General features: G+C 59.5%; 1 protein-coding gene across 1 annotated transcript; it reads right to left on the reverse strand.

Moving 5' to 3' along the window:
• Positions 1–1664: 1664 nt before the first annotated feature.
• LHX4 (LIM homeobox 4) lies at positions 1665–12497 on the reverse strand. The gene is made up of 6 exons (XM_054638516.2): positions 12407–12497; positions 6993–7164; positions 3886–4088; positions 3552–3706; positions 2877–3048; positions 1665–2786 (listed from the first exon to the last, which is right to left on the reverse strand). Exons 1-6 carry the CDS (start codon positions 12480–12482, stop codon positions 2386–2388), a joined length of 1179 nt encoding a protein of 392 aa, XP_054494491.1. The 5' UTR covers positions 12483–12497; the 3' UTR covers positions 1665–2385.
• Positions 12498–16565: the final 4068 nt, after the last annotated feature.

The following is a 16565-nucleotide window of genomic DNA, read 5'->3' on the forward strand; positions in this document are numbered from 1 at the left end:
GGAGCCTTTCCAAAAAAAAAAGAAAGCAGGGGTGGGGGTGGGGGGGAGGAGAGAAAGACATATATTATTGTTTATAATCTGCTTTATTCAGCCAAACCTTTCCCCCAGCAGCCTTGTGGATTGCTGTTAAATCCCTTGGTGCCTTTAACTACCGATACAGAAAGTGGTTAATGTGCATTCGCCCTAAGCTTGGCATCTACTCCAGGAAATCACTTTAATTGAGAAGCATTAAATGTTAAAATGATTAAAATATAGAAAGCCAACACACAGGTGCCCATGGAGAGGCTTGGAGCCCTCTGTCCCTTCCATCTCACCTGTGCCTGCCGAGCGCTGTGGTGGCACAGCCAGGCACCCACTGTCACTGCTGCCAGGGGGCAGGAAAGCTGTGCCACCTTGGGCTGCTATGTGGCACCCATGGAGATTCCCACCCCAGGACACAATGACCAGTGCCACTTGTTCCATCACCAGGGATGTCAGTGCCACCATCCAGACACGACCCCAGCAATCCTGACCCCAAAGAGCCAACAGTGCTGGGGCAGGTGATGCCAGTGGTGAGCACTGCCCTCCCACTGAGGAAGAAAATCCCAAAGACAGAAAATCCCAAAGACAGCAGCTGCTAAAAAGCATCCCGAGTTTATTTGCCATCGCTTTCCCTCACGGCGAGGGGTGACTGTACACATCTCATGCCAACACACTAGAGGCAGGGTACAAAAGCAACGCCCTGGGCCCGAATCTGGGGGCAATTTGGGGGGATCATTTCTCCCCCAAGACATGGCAATAAATAAGGTTTTATTCTTTAAAACTTTTTATTATTATTCTTTTCGTTGGGTTGTTTTATTTTTTTTTCCTTTTTATTCCCCCAGGAAACAAGACTCTCACTTTCTGGAACTGTACAAAATTTACACAGCGAGGGGAGGAGGCATTTGGCCTTGTTGAAGGGGGATGGGAGCAGCAGGCACAGCTCTGCCCCGTCCCCCTCCCCACCAGGGCCGGGAGCTTGGCACGAAGCAGCACCCAAGGCTGGGGAGGGGGAGGCACATGGATGCAGCTGGGGCAGCTCCTGCAGCACCAAGGCACCCAGCTGGGGGGGCAAGGAAGGACAAGGACAGACCAGTGATGTGCTTTCTCGTGTGGCTTTTCTTTTTTTTTTTCTTTTTTTTTTTCTTTTTTTTTTTTTTTTTATTCTTTTTTTTTTTCCTCTGCTTCTGCAGCTTCAACAGCTCTGGAAGGAGCCTGGACTGACTGGATCCACCCCCAGCCCTCCCTGAAGGGCAGCCTGGGATCATCAGCATCACCCCAGAGACAGAGAGGGTGCAGGGACCCCATGGCCAGGGCATCCCTGTGGGGCTGGGGCAGAGCTGGGCACCCTGGGCAGGGAGTGTGGGGCTGGATCTTATCCGTGGGGCTGAATGTCTGAGGGTCGGGGGTGTGGCTGTGCTGGGGGACATGGGCATGTGGCTTTTGAGCAGCAAGGGCTCGTGCTGAGTGAGCCTGGCCAGGAGCAGACCCATGGGGCTGGTGGGATGTGCCAGAGCCTCCAGGATCCTTGCTGGCCGCCTGCACCCACCCTTCAGTACCCACGGTACCGAAGGAGGAGGATGACCCCCACCAGGAGCATCTCACAGCCCAATCTCCCCTTCCCGCCACCACGCAGGTGCTTCTGCTGACGACATTCCTGTTCCCTTACGTGGGAGGAAATTCTTTTGCAATGCCCTCAGAGCAAAGGTTGCCCACCTCTCTCGCCCACCCCTCCAGTGGCTGCTGTGCAGGTGCCAGCCCCGGGCATCCCGGCTGGCCCTGCCATGGCACAGCGTGCCCAGCGGGCAGCCCGGGCTGGAGCCAGTTTGGTTTTATTCCTTCCCCTCGCGTGACCATGGTACAGAGCAGCGACGCTCCTGCGTGCCCGGGGGTGAATCACGGCCGCTGGGCCAGGAGCAGGCAGGATTGGCCCCTGGGCAGCGGGGACACGGCCCCGGCAAAATAAACCCTTCTACAATATAGACTTCTCTTTCTGCGGAGGCTCCGGGCAGCGCCGAGCTGCGTTTGAACACCGTATGGAAAAATAACTCTTGAGAACAGCAGCGGTGCTGGGCAGGGCTGCGGGGCTGGCGCGGGGGCCGGGACGGGCTCTGCCACCCCCGATTGTTCTTCTCTCCCTCCCGCCGGCCCCGCCACGGCCGGGTCCTCTCTTGTGCTTACACCCAAAGGCATCCGTGCCCCCCGCCCGAGCACAGCCACCCCGGCCATGGCTGTCCCCCCTCCCTGCAGCCCTCCAGGGCCGATTCCCATGGGATCTCCTGGGAAGCTCAGCCGCCGGCGGGTGCCCTCGGTGCTGCGCTTGCGGGCCGGGGGGAGCGCGGGGGCCGGGGCGGGGGCGAGCAGCGCTTAGAAGGGGGGGTGATCCATGTCGTCCAGCCAGGAGGCCGGGCTGGTGGGAAAGTCTGGGTACCCGACGCTGCTCCCCGTGGAGATGTCGGAGGTGGGGCCCCCCCCGGCCATGGCCCGCAGCGTCTGACTCACCCCCTGCGCCCCGTGGGCCAGCCCCAGGCTGCCGTCCATGGCGTAGTCCAGCCCGTTGAGCAAGGGCCCGTGCGCCGGCAGGGAAGAGATGGAGGACGGCGACTGCGGGAGGCCGTAGGGGCTCCCGTCCCGCAAGTCCTGGTACGTCTGTCCCGTGCCCTCCATGGAGAAGCCGCCGTTCAGCAACTGTCCGCCCGCCACGTCCCCCACGGAGCCGTAAACCCTGTTGTTGTTGTTGTGGCCGAGCTCGGAGAGGATCTGCTCGTCTGCCGGGAACAGGAGGGAGAGCGGAGGCGGGGGGTGAGCGCCGGGGGCAGCCCCGCGTCCCCCCGGGCCCGCTCGGCCGCCGCGCTCACCGCGGAAGCTGAGCTCGCTGTCGCTGACGCCGCAGTCCTCGGCCGAGCTCTCCTTGTCCAGCTTCCCTCCCCCGCGGCTCCGCTTCACGCTCTTGTAGAACTGCCCCCAGCGATGCCGCCCCGCGTCCTTCTTCAGCCGCTTCTCCTTGGCCCGCCGGTTCTGGAACCACACCTGCAGCGGGCAATGGGGACAGCGGTGGCACCCAGGCACTCCCGCCACTCTGGCAGCCCTGCATGGCAGCACCCCTGCAATCCAGCGCCTCTGCAACCCAGTGCTCCGGCATCCTGGCACTCCTTACATCGCCAGCACCCCTACATCCATCCCAGCACCCCCACATCCCAGCATGCCAGCACCCTGGCACACCAACATCCTGGTATGCCAGCATCTACACCCCCCTGCAACCCAGCACCCCCGAACCCTGCAAACCCGCATGCCAACCCCCCAGCTCCCACACCCCCCTGCAACCCAGCACCCCCGAACCCTGCAAACCTGCATGCCAACACTCCTGCCCCCCAGCTCCCGCAACCCCCTGCAATCCAGCAGCCCATCATCCCTGCAGCCCAGCTTCCAGGGGCCCCGATGCCCCTGTGACCCCTGCATCCCCTCAACCCAGCCCCCCGAGGCTGCATCGCCCTTCTCTCGGGGCAGGGTGCAGAGGGGCACCGCGGCCTCACCTGCACGACCCTCATGTCCAGCCCCGTCTCGGAGGAGAGCTGCTCCCGCACATGGCGGGCGGGCTTGGGGGAGTTTTTGTAGGCGTTCTTCAGCGTTTCCAGCTGCTTGGCCGTGATCGTGGTCCGGGGCCGCTTCGCGCCCGCCTCGGAGTCATCTGCAAGCCAAGGAGCCGGTACCAGCCCCGAGCAGCAGTAGCAGCAGCATCACACCCTGGGGAAAATCTCCCCAAAAGCGGCTGCCCCGGAGCCCGCAGCGCCCCTTCCCGTGGGTAACCCAGCGGGTACGGAGCCCCCGAGCGTGCCGTGCCCCTGGCAGCCTTTTCGGGGTGCCTACCGTTCTGCTTGGCCGTCTCGTAGTCCTCCTTGCAGACCAGCCGCCCGTCCTCCATCAGGTAGAACTCGTCGCCCGTGGCCAGCTGGCGGCTGCAGATGATGCAGGCGAAGCAGTGCAGGTGGTACACGAAGTCCTGGGCTTTGCGGACCACCTGGGTCGGGGGGATGCCCTGCTGGCACGCCGTGCATTTGGTCCCGAAACGCCTGCGGGGGGAAGAGGGCGAGCCTGAGCCCCCCGGCTCGGAGGGGTTTGCCGGGATGGGGAGCGGGAGACAGGGCAGAGTTGAAACCAGCGATCAACCTTATTATGCATGACACTTCACACGGCGGGGGTTTATCTTCCTCAGAGTGAGAGACCGGCCTAATGGAGCCGAGGAAGGTTTGATTTTAATGATTCTTTTAACTAATGCTTATAGGCTGCCTGATTTTTCCCCTGCAAGGACAGTACATATTTCATCCACATTAATACCAAATAAATTAATTACGCCGCCCCGCTGGCATGATGAATCCCGGATTAATGCAGAATGATGGGGCTCTTACACCATAACGATGGCCTGACAGGGGCGTGGGGTGGGGTGGGGCACGAGCAAAGCTGCCAGCAGGGCTGCAGGGAGTGTGCAAGGTGGGGGTGAGAGTGGGACGAGAAGTGTGGAAGGAGCACGGTGCAAGGAGGGTGGGAGCAGCGTGAAAGAAATGTGCAAGGATGGCACAGGAACGCTGCAGGGAGTGGGGAAGGTTCGTGCAGTGAATGTGAGTGTGCAAGAATGGTGCAGGAAGTGTGCAAGAGAATTCAGTGAATGAAGGGTGACTCGTGCCATGAGGAGGAAGACAGAAGTCAGTGGATGTTCCACTGGTGCTTTTGGTAACAGATGCTGTGGGACTGAGCTGGGGCAGATCCCCACCTCCCACTGGCTCCACAGGGCTCTGTGAGGTTTCCCCTGCTCCCCAGAGCAGCCCTAAACACCCCAGAGCAGCACAGAGCATCCAGGTGGCAAAGCTGTCAGAATAAACCTGCCCCGTCTGCTTTGAAGGAGCAGGAACAGGAGCGCCCCGAGCAGGAAGAGGAGCGCCCCAACCCCTTTGGCCCCAGCCCGAGGCTGTGGGGACAGGCAGTGACATTTGAGTGCCAGGGAGTGCAGCCACTCCAGGCACCTCTGGCTGTCCCCTGAGGCCTGAACAGCCCCAAAAATCACCCTCAAGCCCCACGACTGCTCATCCCCTCCGGAAATGCAGGGCACAGCCACCACAGCTGGGTCTCTGAGACTGTCCCAGGTGTCACCCAGGGATGGGTGGCAGGTACTGGGCATGGGTGGTGCCAGCAGGATTTTGGGGTGCTGGAAGCAGAAGGTGAGAAGGGAAAACCTGGTTTGTGTCATTTTCTGGATTTGTATCCTAAAGGGAGAGTCCCTGGACGTTTGCTGGGGACACCTCAGCTCTCCTGGAGTCAGAGGGGAGGGAAGGTGGGAGAGGAAGGGGGAAAGAGGGAGAGGGGTGGAGAGGAGATGGACAAGAGGGAGGGAGGGAGGGATGAGGAAAGGATGGAATGGAGGATAAATGGAGGAGAAATGGTGGGAATGGAGGGGAGGAGGAAGGAGGGTGGGAATGGAGGGAAGAAGGAAAGCAGGAGTGAGAGAGGGATAGGATGGACAGAGGATGCTTTTCTGCTCCCAAGGCTGAGCTGGTGCCCACTCTGCAGCCCCCACCCCCTGCCCCTTCACCCCCTCTCACAGAACACTGTAAAAGCCAATTTAACAACTGTCCCCACACCCCAGGGTGCTTCCACTTCATCTGGGGACACAGGGCCCGGGACAGCAGAGCCAAGGACCCAGGGCTGCAATTCGGGGGAAGGAAAAAAAAAAAAGAAAATAAAAAAATCAGAAATCGATCTGATCCTTTCCAAAGCAGCTCCTGCATTGCCAAGTGCCTCCGAAGTTGGGCTGAAATCCTCACGTGCCCTGCAGGTTCCCAGCCCGAGATCAATGAGCGGTTAAGGAAAGGTGAGGTGCGAGCGCCGAGCTGCTATTGATTGGCACCAAATAATCCAGGCAGGACCTCATCTGAGAAAGTCGCTGATCTTTCAACTCCAATTAACATTGATTACCCGCACCTTTTGGGCGACTATTTAAATGACTCGGAGATTAATAGGCTGGAAAATATCAGAAGTGAAGTGTTATTACCCAGGCTGGAGTGGCCGCTTTGACCGTCTCCGGGAAGGAGAAATCCGAGCTGCATCTTTGGTCCTGATGCTGATGAGGATCTGGGAGAGCCTGGGGATGGGAAGGCAGGGAAGTCCTGTCTAGGGACTGACCGGAATGGCTTTAGGATTGTGGTCAGGGGCGGTGTGGCTGGTCGGGAGCGGGAGCTGATGGCACAAGGGGGTGGCTTTTAGTCCCCGAGGGGCAGCAGCTGCTGCATCCAAGCACTGAAAGGCACCCCCCGGCCGGGATCCAACCCCCAGCAAAAAACCTTCTCTATCCCTTGGGAAAACTCCCAAAATTCACCGGCAGCCAGGGATCAGAGCATCCTAAAGGCAAAGTCCATTTTTAATGGGGAACGGGTTGTCCTGTCTCGTGGGAGCAGGGAAATGCCAAGGCTGGGGCATCGCACAGCTCAGAGGCAGCTGCCAAGGCAATCAAATGAGGTTTTCACGCTAATGGGAGCAAAAAAACGATTAAAAAAAAAAAAAAAAAAAGAGGTAAAAGGTGAAGGTAGAGAAACAGCATCATCAAATCCCGAGGAGGCGAGGGAGGCACTCGGGAGGAGGAGGCAGCGCTGCCGGCGCCTTGCGCGGGTTTCTCCTGCCCTCTAGCTCCGAGCGGGGCCGGGGCCACCGGAACGGCCGCGGGATGTCACCCCCGGGACCTGAGCACCAGCACGGGGGAGGGACCGGAGCACCGGGGAGAGCTGGGGCTTTGCCATGGTTACATCCCAACAAGCAGCACCCACCGACAGCCGCTGCAAAGCGCCGACAGACATCCCTTTATTGCCACAACAACAACAACAACAACAACGAGCTGTGTGAAGATTTTTGGAGAAATTCTGCTTAAAACTGGGCTGTGCGCTTGCTCCGCGGGCAGGGAGGCGCTGCCTTAGGGGGGTGCTACTCACTTGAAGAAATCCTCCTTGCAGTAGACGCTGCCGGCGCGGGAGAAGCAGCGCTCGGCCAGCTGCATGTGGCAGTCGGCGCACTTGAGGCAGGAGCTGTGCCAGTGCCGGTCCAGCACCTTGAGGATGAACTTGTCCAGGATGTGCTGGTTGCAGCCGGCGCACTGGGGGATCTCTGCCCGGAGAGGATGGAGAGAAGAGCAGCGTCAGCCACCGCAACCCCTCGGGGCTCCCAAAACCCTGCCCGGCCGCATCCTGGGGCTTTTGGGAGAGGCCGCCCCGCAAATCCCCGCGCATCCCCCTCTGCAAAGCTTTGCCAAAAGCCGATCCCGGCTGGATCGGACGGACACACACGCGGTGTTTTTCCTTCCTGCGCCCCGTTTTTCAGGCCGTGTTTTCCTCTCTGCCACGCGTTTTCCCTGCCTGCCTCTCCCCGCCTCTGGAATGGCACAACCACCAAGCAGGGGCACCGCTTGTTGCCCCCACTGACTCACACATAGGGAAGCAGATGGATTTGGGGGAAGAAAAAAATAAAAAGGAAAAAGGTTTTAAAAGAAAAAAATATTAAAACAAACGAACAAGCAAACAAACAAACAAAAAACCAAAAAAACACCAAGCAGAATAAATTTTTTCAAAATGAATTTTTTTTAAAAGAAGAAAGATTTTAAAAAGGAAAGAATATATTTAAAAACTACAAAAAAAGGGAAAATATTAAGAAAAGGAAAATTATGAAAAGGGAAAGTATTTTTTTTTAAGGAAAAAGGTATAGAATTTAAAAGGTTGTTTTTTTTAATAAAAAAGAGATACGAAATAGGTAAAAAGCAAGGAAGATAAAAAAGGAGAAAGATTTTTTTTAAAGGGAAAAATATTTGAGAAGGAAAAAAAAGTCACAAGAAGGAAAAATGTTTTTTAAAAAAGGAAAAGGAAGGAAAGGTTCAAAAAGGAAACTGGAAAAGGAGAAAATTAGGCAGAAACAAAAAAAAAAGAAAAGCAAAAAGAGGAGAAACAAAAAAAAAGTGAGAGAAGAGAGGAAAGGAATGGTACAAGGGAGGAAAAGAATGAAAGGAAAAGGGGGGGCAGGGAAAGAAAGGGGAAAGGGAGAGAAAAAGGGGAGAAAGGGAAAGAAAGAGGAAGGAAAGGAAGAAAAAGAGGGGGAAAAGAAAAGAAGAGCGGGGGGAAGGAGGAACAAACGGGCAAAGGAGGAAATAAAGAGCGGGAGGAAGGAGGAAAAGAGCACAGGAAAATCTCATCTTGCTACAGCCTCGAACATTATTTCAAAATCCTTTGGGGTCCTGCCACGTACCTCAGGGGAGCTGATCCCATCCCTGCCCAGGCTGGACACTGCAATCCCCCTCAGACCACGGCTTCTGTCCCATGAACCGCGCCATAAATTAAAAATTAATAATTCTACGGCTTCTAGAGGTCCCTCTCTCCCTCCTTGGTTTGGGAACCCCGGCTCCCTCCAGCACCACGATGTCCAGGCTGGGTGTGTGGAGCCCGTTCGGGGCAGCGCGAACGCCGCTGGCACCGGCGGTGGCACCGGCCCCAGGAAATCCTTCTGGGTCGTTTCATAAACGCGTGTGCATCTCCAGGAGACACGTTTTGTGTCTAAATGATCATTCATGTGAACACGGGTGTGTTTGCATGCACCCGTCCTGCACTCTCGCAAAGCCAACAAAGAGATTTCCCCTTCCTAAAAGCAGCGACGCGGCTCAGTTTCAACAAGCAAATAACCGCAGCCGAGAATAGGATATCTCCCTTCAAATTTCCAAAGAAAACTAATTTTTTTTTAAGAGGAGACCGATTTTCCTCCCAATTTCGCTGTAGATGCACGGCGCCATCCCCACGCACAGGTGCCTGTGTGTGCAATGATGCCTGTGTACGCACACGGCATGATAATAATAATAATAAAAATAATAATTTCAACAATAACAAAAAGGGGAACTGCCAGGGGAACCAGGAGATGTCCCTCTGGTTTGCAGAGAGAAAATATCTCAAATTCAAGCCCCGCACCCTGCTTTGTGCTATGCCACAGAGGCAGCTGCCTTCCTGCCTCGCATTTATTGCGCTCGTTTTACCTGAATTATTTTACAGAACAGGAATAAAGTTAATGGGTACAACTGGTACGTCAGGAACGAGGAGCTGCCAGGCTGTGTTTGCCCACCAGCATTCCCTGTTGGTGTGCACGGGGTGCTTTGGATGCTCCTCTGGGGGGGACACAGCCGCGGGGTCCCCCCTCTCCACCGGGGACCACGCGGGCGATGCCGCAGCCTCGGTGCCAACCGGGGGAGGGGGAAATGTGGGGGTCCCCTCGGCCCCGGGAGGACACAGCCCACGCACACATGTGCATCCCGGGCGGGATTTGGCCGTATCCCCACGAAAGCCCGAGGGCAGATCCGCAATCCCCCCCCGCCTCGCCTCCCACGCACGGGCACCCGAGCCACGGCCTGGCCCCCGCCGCCGCCGCCGCCGCCGTGATTTATGAGCGGCGGGTCCACCTTCCATTCCCCCCTCCCCGCCCCTCTCCCCGACGGGAAAAATTGGAGAAATATCGATTGAAACGAAACAAACTGGCCGGTGGCCGCAGTAATCCCCCAGACCGCAAAAGGGAGCGGGGGGAGATGCGGGGGCAGCGTGGGGCACAAACAGCCCCGGCCCTGGGGCTGAGTCCTGCCCCGGACTAACAAATCCCAGCTCTGGGGCTGAGTCCTGCTCCGGACTAACAAATCCCGGCTCTGGGGCTGAGTCCTGCTCCGGACTAACAAATCCCGGCTCTGGGGCTGAGTCCTGCTCCGCTCAGGGGCAGGGATGGAACCCATGGGGGTCCGGGAATACGGGGGAAAAGCGGAGCCCGAAGGGGCCCGGGCCGCCGGTACCGGCGCCTGCACCGAGCCCAAGGAAAGCGCCGGTCCGGGGATTCCTTCAAAAGTCTTTCTGCGGGGAGGAAACCTCATTCCTTCACATGCAAAAAGCTTCCAATTCATTTCTGTGCTGCGGGCAAACGACTTTCTCGGCGGCGATCAATCACTCCCCCCGCTCCAGCCCCTTGGCCGGAGCCTGCCGGCAGCCGGGCACTGTTCCCGCAGCCTTTGGCACAAGTTTTGACTCCGGTGAGATTTGCAAAACAATATTCATAAATAATATTGGGAATTTTATTTTGAACAATCCCGTCTGCAAGGCTAAGCGAGGCCTGTCGGGGGGGTGGTGGGGGGAGAGGCTGCTCGGCTCCCCAAAATCCTGCAGGAAGAGATGCTGTAGGACACAGCCGCTGCTAAAATAAAGAAGCTGGTGGCTAAAGAGAGAGGAAAAACTGTGATTTAATAGCGATTAAAAATTGAAATGTCACGGATTTTCCTCTCACACGCGATGAAATATCGAGGTGCTGCTGGGGGCTTCTTGGGAAGGGGTTCCCTGCCCAGGGAGAATTTCCTGTGGCTCGGAGGGGGCCTTGTTCTGTGGCACTGAGGCAGGATCAGGCCCCAAATCTGTCACGACATGAAAGCAGGTGGCTGGGAGCTGGCAGCGGCCGCAGGGCTCAGGCTGGGGCAGCGGGAAAACCACAGGAGGATGATTTCCAGCAGCCCAGCCTCATCTATTTTCTTTCTGCCTTTTTTTTTTTTCCGCATAAATAAGTATAATATTAATTATTATTATTGTTAATAATAATAATAGCATTACGGGAGATACAAATAGCAATATTCGTAATAATAATAATAATAATAATAATAATAATAATAATAATAATAATAATAATAATAATAGTATCTCGTTGGATTATTTCCTGCTAATTCTTGATATCCATCAGTCAGTACAGGAATGACAATGTCATGGGCAAGGGAGTTTGTTGGCCCCGGGAAGGGCCAGATCAGGGAGCTATTCTGGGGCAATGCAGCTCCACGGTGGTTTGGGCACCTCATTTTTCTCTTAAATCAAGGGATTCCGAGGCCATAGAAGTGACCCAGCGACCCGGAACCGGCCTGACTCAGGATACGGCGGTGGGACAGACCCTGCGTGTCCCCGTCCCTGTCCCCGCACCGGCTCTGTGCTCCTGACCGCGATTTCCCTTCCCCTCTGCTGCGGTGAAATTGGCTGAACGGGCCCTCCCGTGTAACCCTCCCGCAGCTCGGCAAAGGGACCGGACCGAACGGGGGATAACGGCGACAGCTCCCGCGGCAAGAGGCAGCACCGAAAAACCCACGGAAAACGAATTCCAGCCGCCCGGGGGGGCCGGGGCCCGGAGCGGCGCGGGGGCTCCGCGGGGAGCGGGGGGAGCCTGTCCCGGAGCGGGCCCCCCGTGCCCCCCGTGCCCCGGCCGGGCCCGTCCCGCCCCTCCTGCACCGCCCCGGGTCCCTCCCCTCAACTTTCTGGGCGCCGCTGTGGGGAGGGGGCCGAGCATCGCCCCGGTGGCCCCGGTGGGGTCCCCCCCATTCCGGGAGCGCGGCGAGGCCCCGCTCTCGGGAACGGGGAGAAATAATCATAATAATAATAATAAAAATAACAACAACAACAACAGCAGCAGCAATTCCCGCGCAGGTGGCCGCCCGCGGAGGCCCCCCCAGCCGCCCGCCCGCAGCCCCCGGGCGCACCGGGGCACGGCCGAACCCCCCCGGGATCCACAGGGAGCATCCACAGTGCCCACGGGACGCCCCCGCGCGGGGCTCGGCCCTGTACGAGCCGCAGGGGGGACAGACAGCCCCCGTGGGTCACCCAAGCTCGGCTCCAGCATCCCCCCTCGGGGCGCGCCATCCATCCCCACGGGCTCCATCCAGCCCCGTGCGCACCCCACGGACGCGCTACCTGTGGCTGCAGGGCTGCCGGCACCCACAGAGACACGCAGGTGATTTTTGGATGGACGCGGGTGCGGCGGCATCGCTCAGCCAGGCTCGCCATCCCGGTACCATCCCGGTACCATCCCGGTACCACCTCGGTACCCTCCCGGTACCGCGCACGCACCACCCTGGGCCCCTTCCCACCGCCGCCTGTCGCGATAAACGATATCAGCGGCTGTCGTGCGCTGCGCGGGGCGGGCGGGGGCCGGGGCCGCACTCACACTCATACTCACACTCACACTCACACTCACACACACACTCACTCACACACACACTCATATTCACACTCACGCTCGCACTCGAATTCACGCTTACACACGCACAGCCGGAGCCGCGCCGTCCTCCCCGTCGGGGCCGGGCCCGCATCGCTCCGCTGCCCGCCCGCCCCGGGGCACCGCTCTCCCTCCCGCACCCTCCGCATTTTCGCGGCCGTGAACGGCGCTGCCCGCTGGGGAAAACGAACGGAAAGTGCAGAACGGGAGCGAACGGGAGCGGAGGCACCTGCCCGCCCGCAGGGCGCTGCCCCGCCGGCCCGGGGCCGCCTTTGCGGCAGGGAGCGAAGGAGGGAGAAGAGAAAAGCGTCCTTACGTTGCACCGGCACACCGAGGATCTCGGGAAGCCCCTTGACAGCCCCTTCGGCAGCGAGCGCAGAGCTTTGCATCATTTTATTGGCCCGGGGGGCGGCGGAGGGGAGAGAAGAGGGGCGGGAGAGCCGCGGGCCAGGCCGGCGGAGCCCGGCGGCGGGAGGTGGCGTGTCCCGGTGCCGTGTCCCGGTGCCGTGTCCCGGTGCCGGTGCCCGCCGGTGCCGCCCGCCTCCCATTCATTCCCCTGCGGGGAGCGCGCCTGACGTCACCGCCCGCAGGGGGGCGGGGGCGGGACGCCCCTCCCGCAGCCAATCAGCGCCCACTCCTCGCCGCCGGAGGCGGGGCCTGGGGCGAGGAGGCGGGGCTTATGCGGCGGGGGCGGGGCCTGCGGGGAAGGGGCGGGGCCGGTCCGGCGGTGCCTTTGGGGACAGAGAGGGACGAGCCCAAGGCCGCGGGCGGGCTCCGCTGCCGGGGCTCCGGGACCTGCTCCCGCTCCATGGAAGGCGCTGGCGCGTCCCCGCTCCGGGCACAGCCCCCGCCCTGTCCCTCGTGCCGCTGGGAATGGAGGCTCAGCCAAGGGGCTCTTCCTTGGCTCCGGCGGACGGCGGCGCATCCCGCGGCACCATGAGCTCCTGCCCGGCGGCTGTCACCCCGCCACGGCCAGCTCTGCTTCCACAGGGCGCTGTGACACATCCCTGGGGCCCGTGCCAACGGTGCCTCCCCAGGGACACCTCTGGGCACGGACAGAGCCGGCCCAGCTCGGCAGCGCTGCTGCGTGCCCAGCCTGGCCGCCCGCTGGCCGTGGTGGCACAAGGGTGGCGGTGCCGAAGGCCTCGGTGTGGCTGCGGCCATCGTGAGGATCCTCGTGGGGCTCTGCTGAGGGAGAGCCCCGAGACAACGCAGCCCCCAGCACTGATGTGGCTGCACCTGGCAGCCGAGGGCTGAGCAAGGAAAGTCGCCGAAATGGGGCTGAAGTTAGGGTGGGTGCCCCCAGCATCGCCCTTTCATGCTCACCGTGTCACCAGCTCGGGGACAATGGTGCCAAATGTGCTGGGCCATCCCGCTCTGCTCAGGGAGCAGGGCAAGAGTCCCGAGGTGGCGCACGGCAGGTTCTGGCAGGTGAGGGAGGATGTTCACCCAGCCCAGAGCACAGCTCGGGTGTGCCCATGCCAAGCCTTCGTTTCCACACTGTTAGGAAGAGGCTTTTCCCACCTGAAAAAAACCTGAAACCCTGCCCCGTCAGGAAATCTGCAGATGGGACAAGCCAGCAACTGGAAAATAGGTTTAAAAATAAAAGTAATAAAACCTAAGAAATGTATTAAGCTTGATGGTTCCTTAGGAAAAAAAATTGAATTTTTTCTATGAGATTCTGGGGTTTGACCCCCCTCAAAGCTCCATTTTTACCAGCAAACCCCCTTCCCCCTCATAGGGCAGCTCTGTGCAGAGACCGGTGTGCACTCATACAGGAGAGAGCTCAACCCTGCAGTTCACCGAACGCCAAAATCTGCTTCCCACCCCAGGGAGGTGGATGCCAACCCCTCCCATCCCATCCCGTCCCATCCCCTAAATCACGCTGCAGCTCCTAAGTGCATTAAGCACCGCCAGACCCCGGCCGGCCCCGGCCACCTGCGCTCCGCAGCCCCCTGGGGCAGGGGCCACCGTGTCCCCAAGTCCCCAGGCAGCCACAGCGTGGCTCCCAACACGCAGAAAGGCAGGTCCCGCAGGCAGATTGACGGGAGAAGTTTAGCCGGACGCGCGGACAGACGGACAGACGGACACTGCCCCATCGCCGCCCTGTCCTGCTGCTATGCATTTCCAACCTATTTCCCTAATTATCCCAGCGCTGCCGGGAGTCACCGCGGTCTCCCAGCTCTCTTGGCACGCTCTGATTTATCTCTCAGCCGGGATAAGAGCTCCCTCCACCCCCTTCTCCTCGGGGAATTCAATTTTCATTCATTTTTCTGCTTTGCCAGATTGATCCAGCCCCCTCTGCCCTGCTCTGGATCACTGCTGGCAGCGGTGAGCGGGCAAAGGGAGCACCGAGCCTTCACCTTGGGGAAGCATCGTGCTGACGGGGGGGACGGAGGGAGTTGGGGGGCTGCCACCATCAAAAAAACCACCCCAGCAGCATCTTCCCAGTGCTGGCTCACACATCTCCCCAGCAGAGCCTTCATCCCTTCCTCTCCCGGTAGCACGGCTTTGTTCCCCTCCATCCTTCCTGCTGTCCATCTGGTCCTTATGTTGGTGGGGATCTTTTGGTCTCTTTAGGGATTTTTTAGGTCACTTTGGGCGCTTTGGTCTCTTTTGAGTTTGTTTTTCCCATCTCACAGGAAGGAGAGGGTGGTTGAGATGGGCATGAGGTGCTTGCCCAGCAAATCCTCTCTGTGCCACCCAAGATGCTGCTGGGTCCAGGTGGTGCCCAGAGAGGGGGGTTATATTTGGTGGGTGTGAAATGCTCCCCCTCCAGGCTTTCTCCTCCTCCCAGAGCTAAATCAGAGATAAGGCTCGATGGTGAACCAGCCTGCAGAAGGGTGATTTTCATCAGGTTGCATTTCTGGGGCACTTTTGGGGGCTCTGGCCCCACACAGATGCCCTGCTCCTTCCTTGGCATTGCCTGGAGCCCTGTGGCCCTGCAGCCAGGGGAAGACAGGAGCAGCATGAGGCGATGGTGCAAAACCCACAGAGGAGCAGGGATGCTGCTCCCACCCCTTCCCTGTTAATAAAAGGCAGGTAAACCCCAGAGCCTGCGACAAGGCACAGAGCCAGCCTCCCCTTGTGTGCCCCGACCCTGGTACATTGGAATTAGGGCTGGCTTGGACACTGTGGCACCGAGGGGGACATCCGTGCATTGTCCCCTGGTGCAACAAAAGGGTTTCTAGGCAGAACTGGGGGAAATGTAAAGGAATATAAGGAAATACAAGGAAAACTGGAAACTATAAAGTCCTGACTCGTGCCTGGGGGGTGCGAGTGCAGCTCTGCCCCAATCAGCAAACCCCAAACGGGTTTGGAGGTGCCAGGGAGCTGAGCTTTGTGCCACTCATGCAGTGAGTTTGCCAGGTGTCAGCCCAGCTCCCAGAGTCCCCTCGTGTGACAAAAGCAGCTCCTCCAGAACAAGCTGGGGACATCCCTGCAAGTCCAAAGCAGCCACAGTCACCTCTTGGCACGAAGCCACCTCCCCTCTGGGCAGCATCGGCCGCAGCACCCCGAGCCCCACCGCCCCCGAGTCTGAATTATCCCAATAATTCCCCCCTCCCACTCACATCCCTATAGCAGGACAAGCACACCGAGAGCCGGGTACTCACCAGCAGCCAGGGAAAGCCTCTCCCCTCGCAGGCAGGGGCGTTGCTAATTGTAATTGAAAATTAATCGGCGCTCAGCGAACCCCCGGTGGTTTTATGGCTGCAGCGCGGGTGGAGAGGGGATGCCGGCGGAGAAAGGCTCTTCCCTGCCGAGGAGGGAAAGGGAGGACGGGCAAGGCTGGAAGGAGCGAGCGCTGAAGGGGTGGGAAGGTGCCTGGCTGTGCGGGGGGCTGGCCACCGGCCTGGCGGAAAATTAAATTGCACTTGAGGGTAAATTGTATTAGGGAATAGCGGCCGCCCCGCGCCAGCCCGAGGCCATTTGGGTAATCAGCCCCAGGGACCCGTGGCAGCGCCGGGAAGGGGTGACCCCATCAGGGAGGGCACCTCGGGGGCTTGGGCTGGGTCCCCGGGACAGCCTGTGCCACCTGTGAGTGCGGCCACAGCAGCTCCCGCCGTGCAGGGCTGAGGGGGCACCTGTCCCCAAGCCGTCCCGAGAGGGGGACACAGCGTGGGGACACAGCGTGGGGACACAGTGCGGGGACACAGCGTGGGGACACAGCGTGGGAACACTCCGAGCCCTGCAACAGCCCCGCTGTGCCCTGCACTGGGGCTCCCCGGTGTTGGAGGGGGACACCCCGGCGCCATAGTCCGGGAGAGCCGGGGCCGGGAGGATCGGGACTCCACCAAACAGGATTACGGAAAGTCAATTTACTGGACTCTCTTTTTCCTGCGTGCACAGCAGCTTTAGGCTGCGGGCCTGCCGGGGATGCTAATCTGGGCATCCCGCTAACCCCTTTCCGGCAGCGCCCACCTCCCCGGCCCTAATCCCCCCTCCCTGCACCTGCTGCACCCCTGCCCACCCCA

Source organism: Agelaius phoeniceus, chromosome 8, assembly GCF_051311805.1.
Source record: "Agelaius phoeniceus isolate bAgePho1 chromosome 8, bAgePho1.hap1, whole genome shotgun sequence".
Taxonomy (NCBI): Eukaryota; Metazoa; Chordata; class Aves; order Passeriformes; family Icteridae; genus Agelaius; species Agelaius phoeniceus.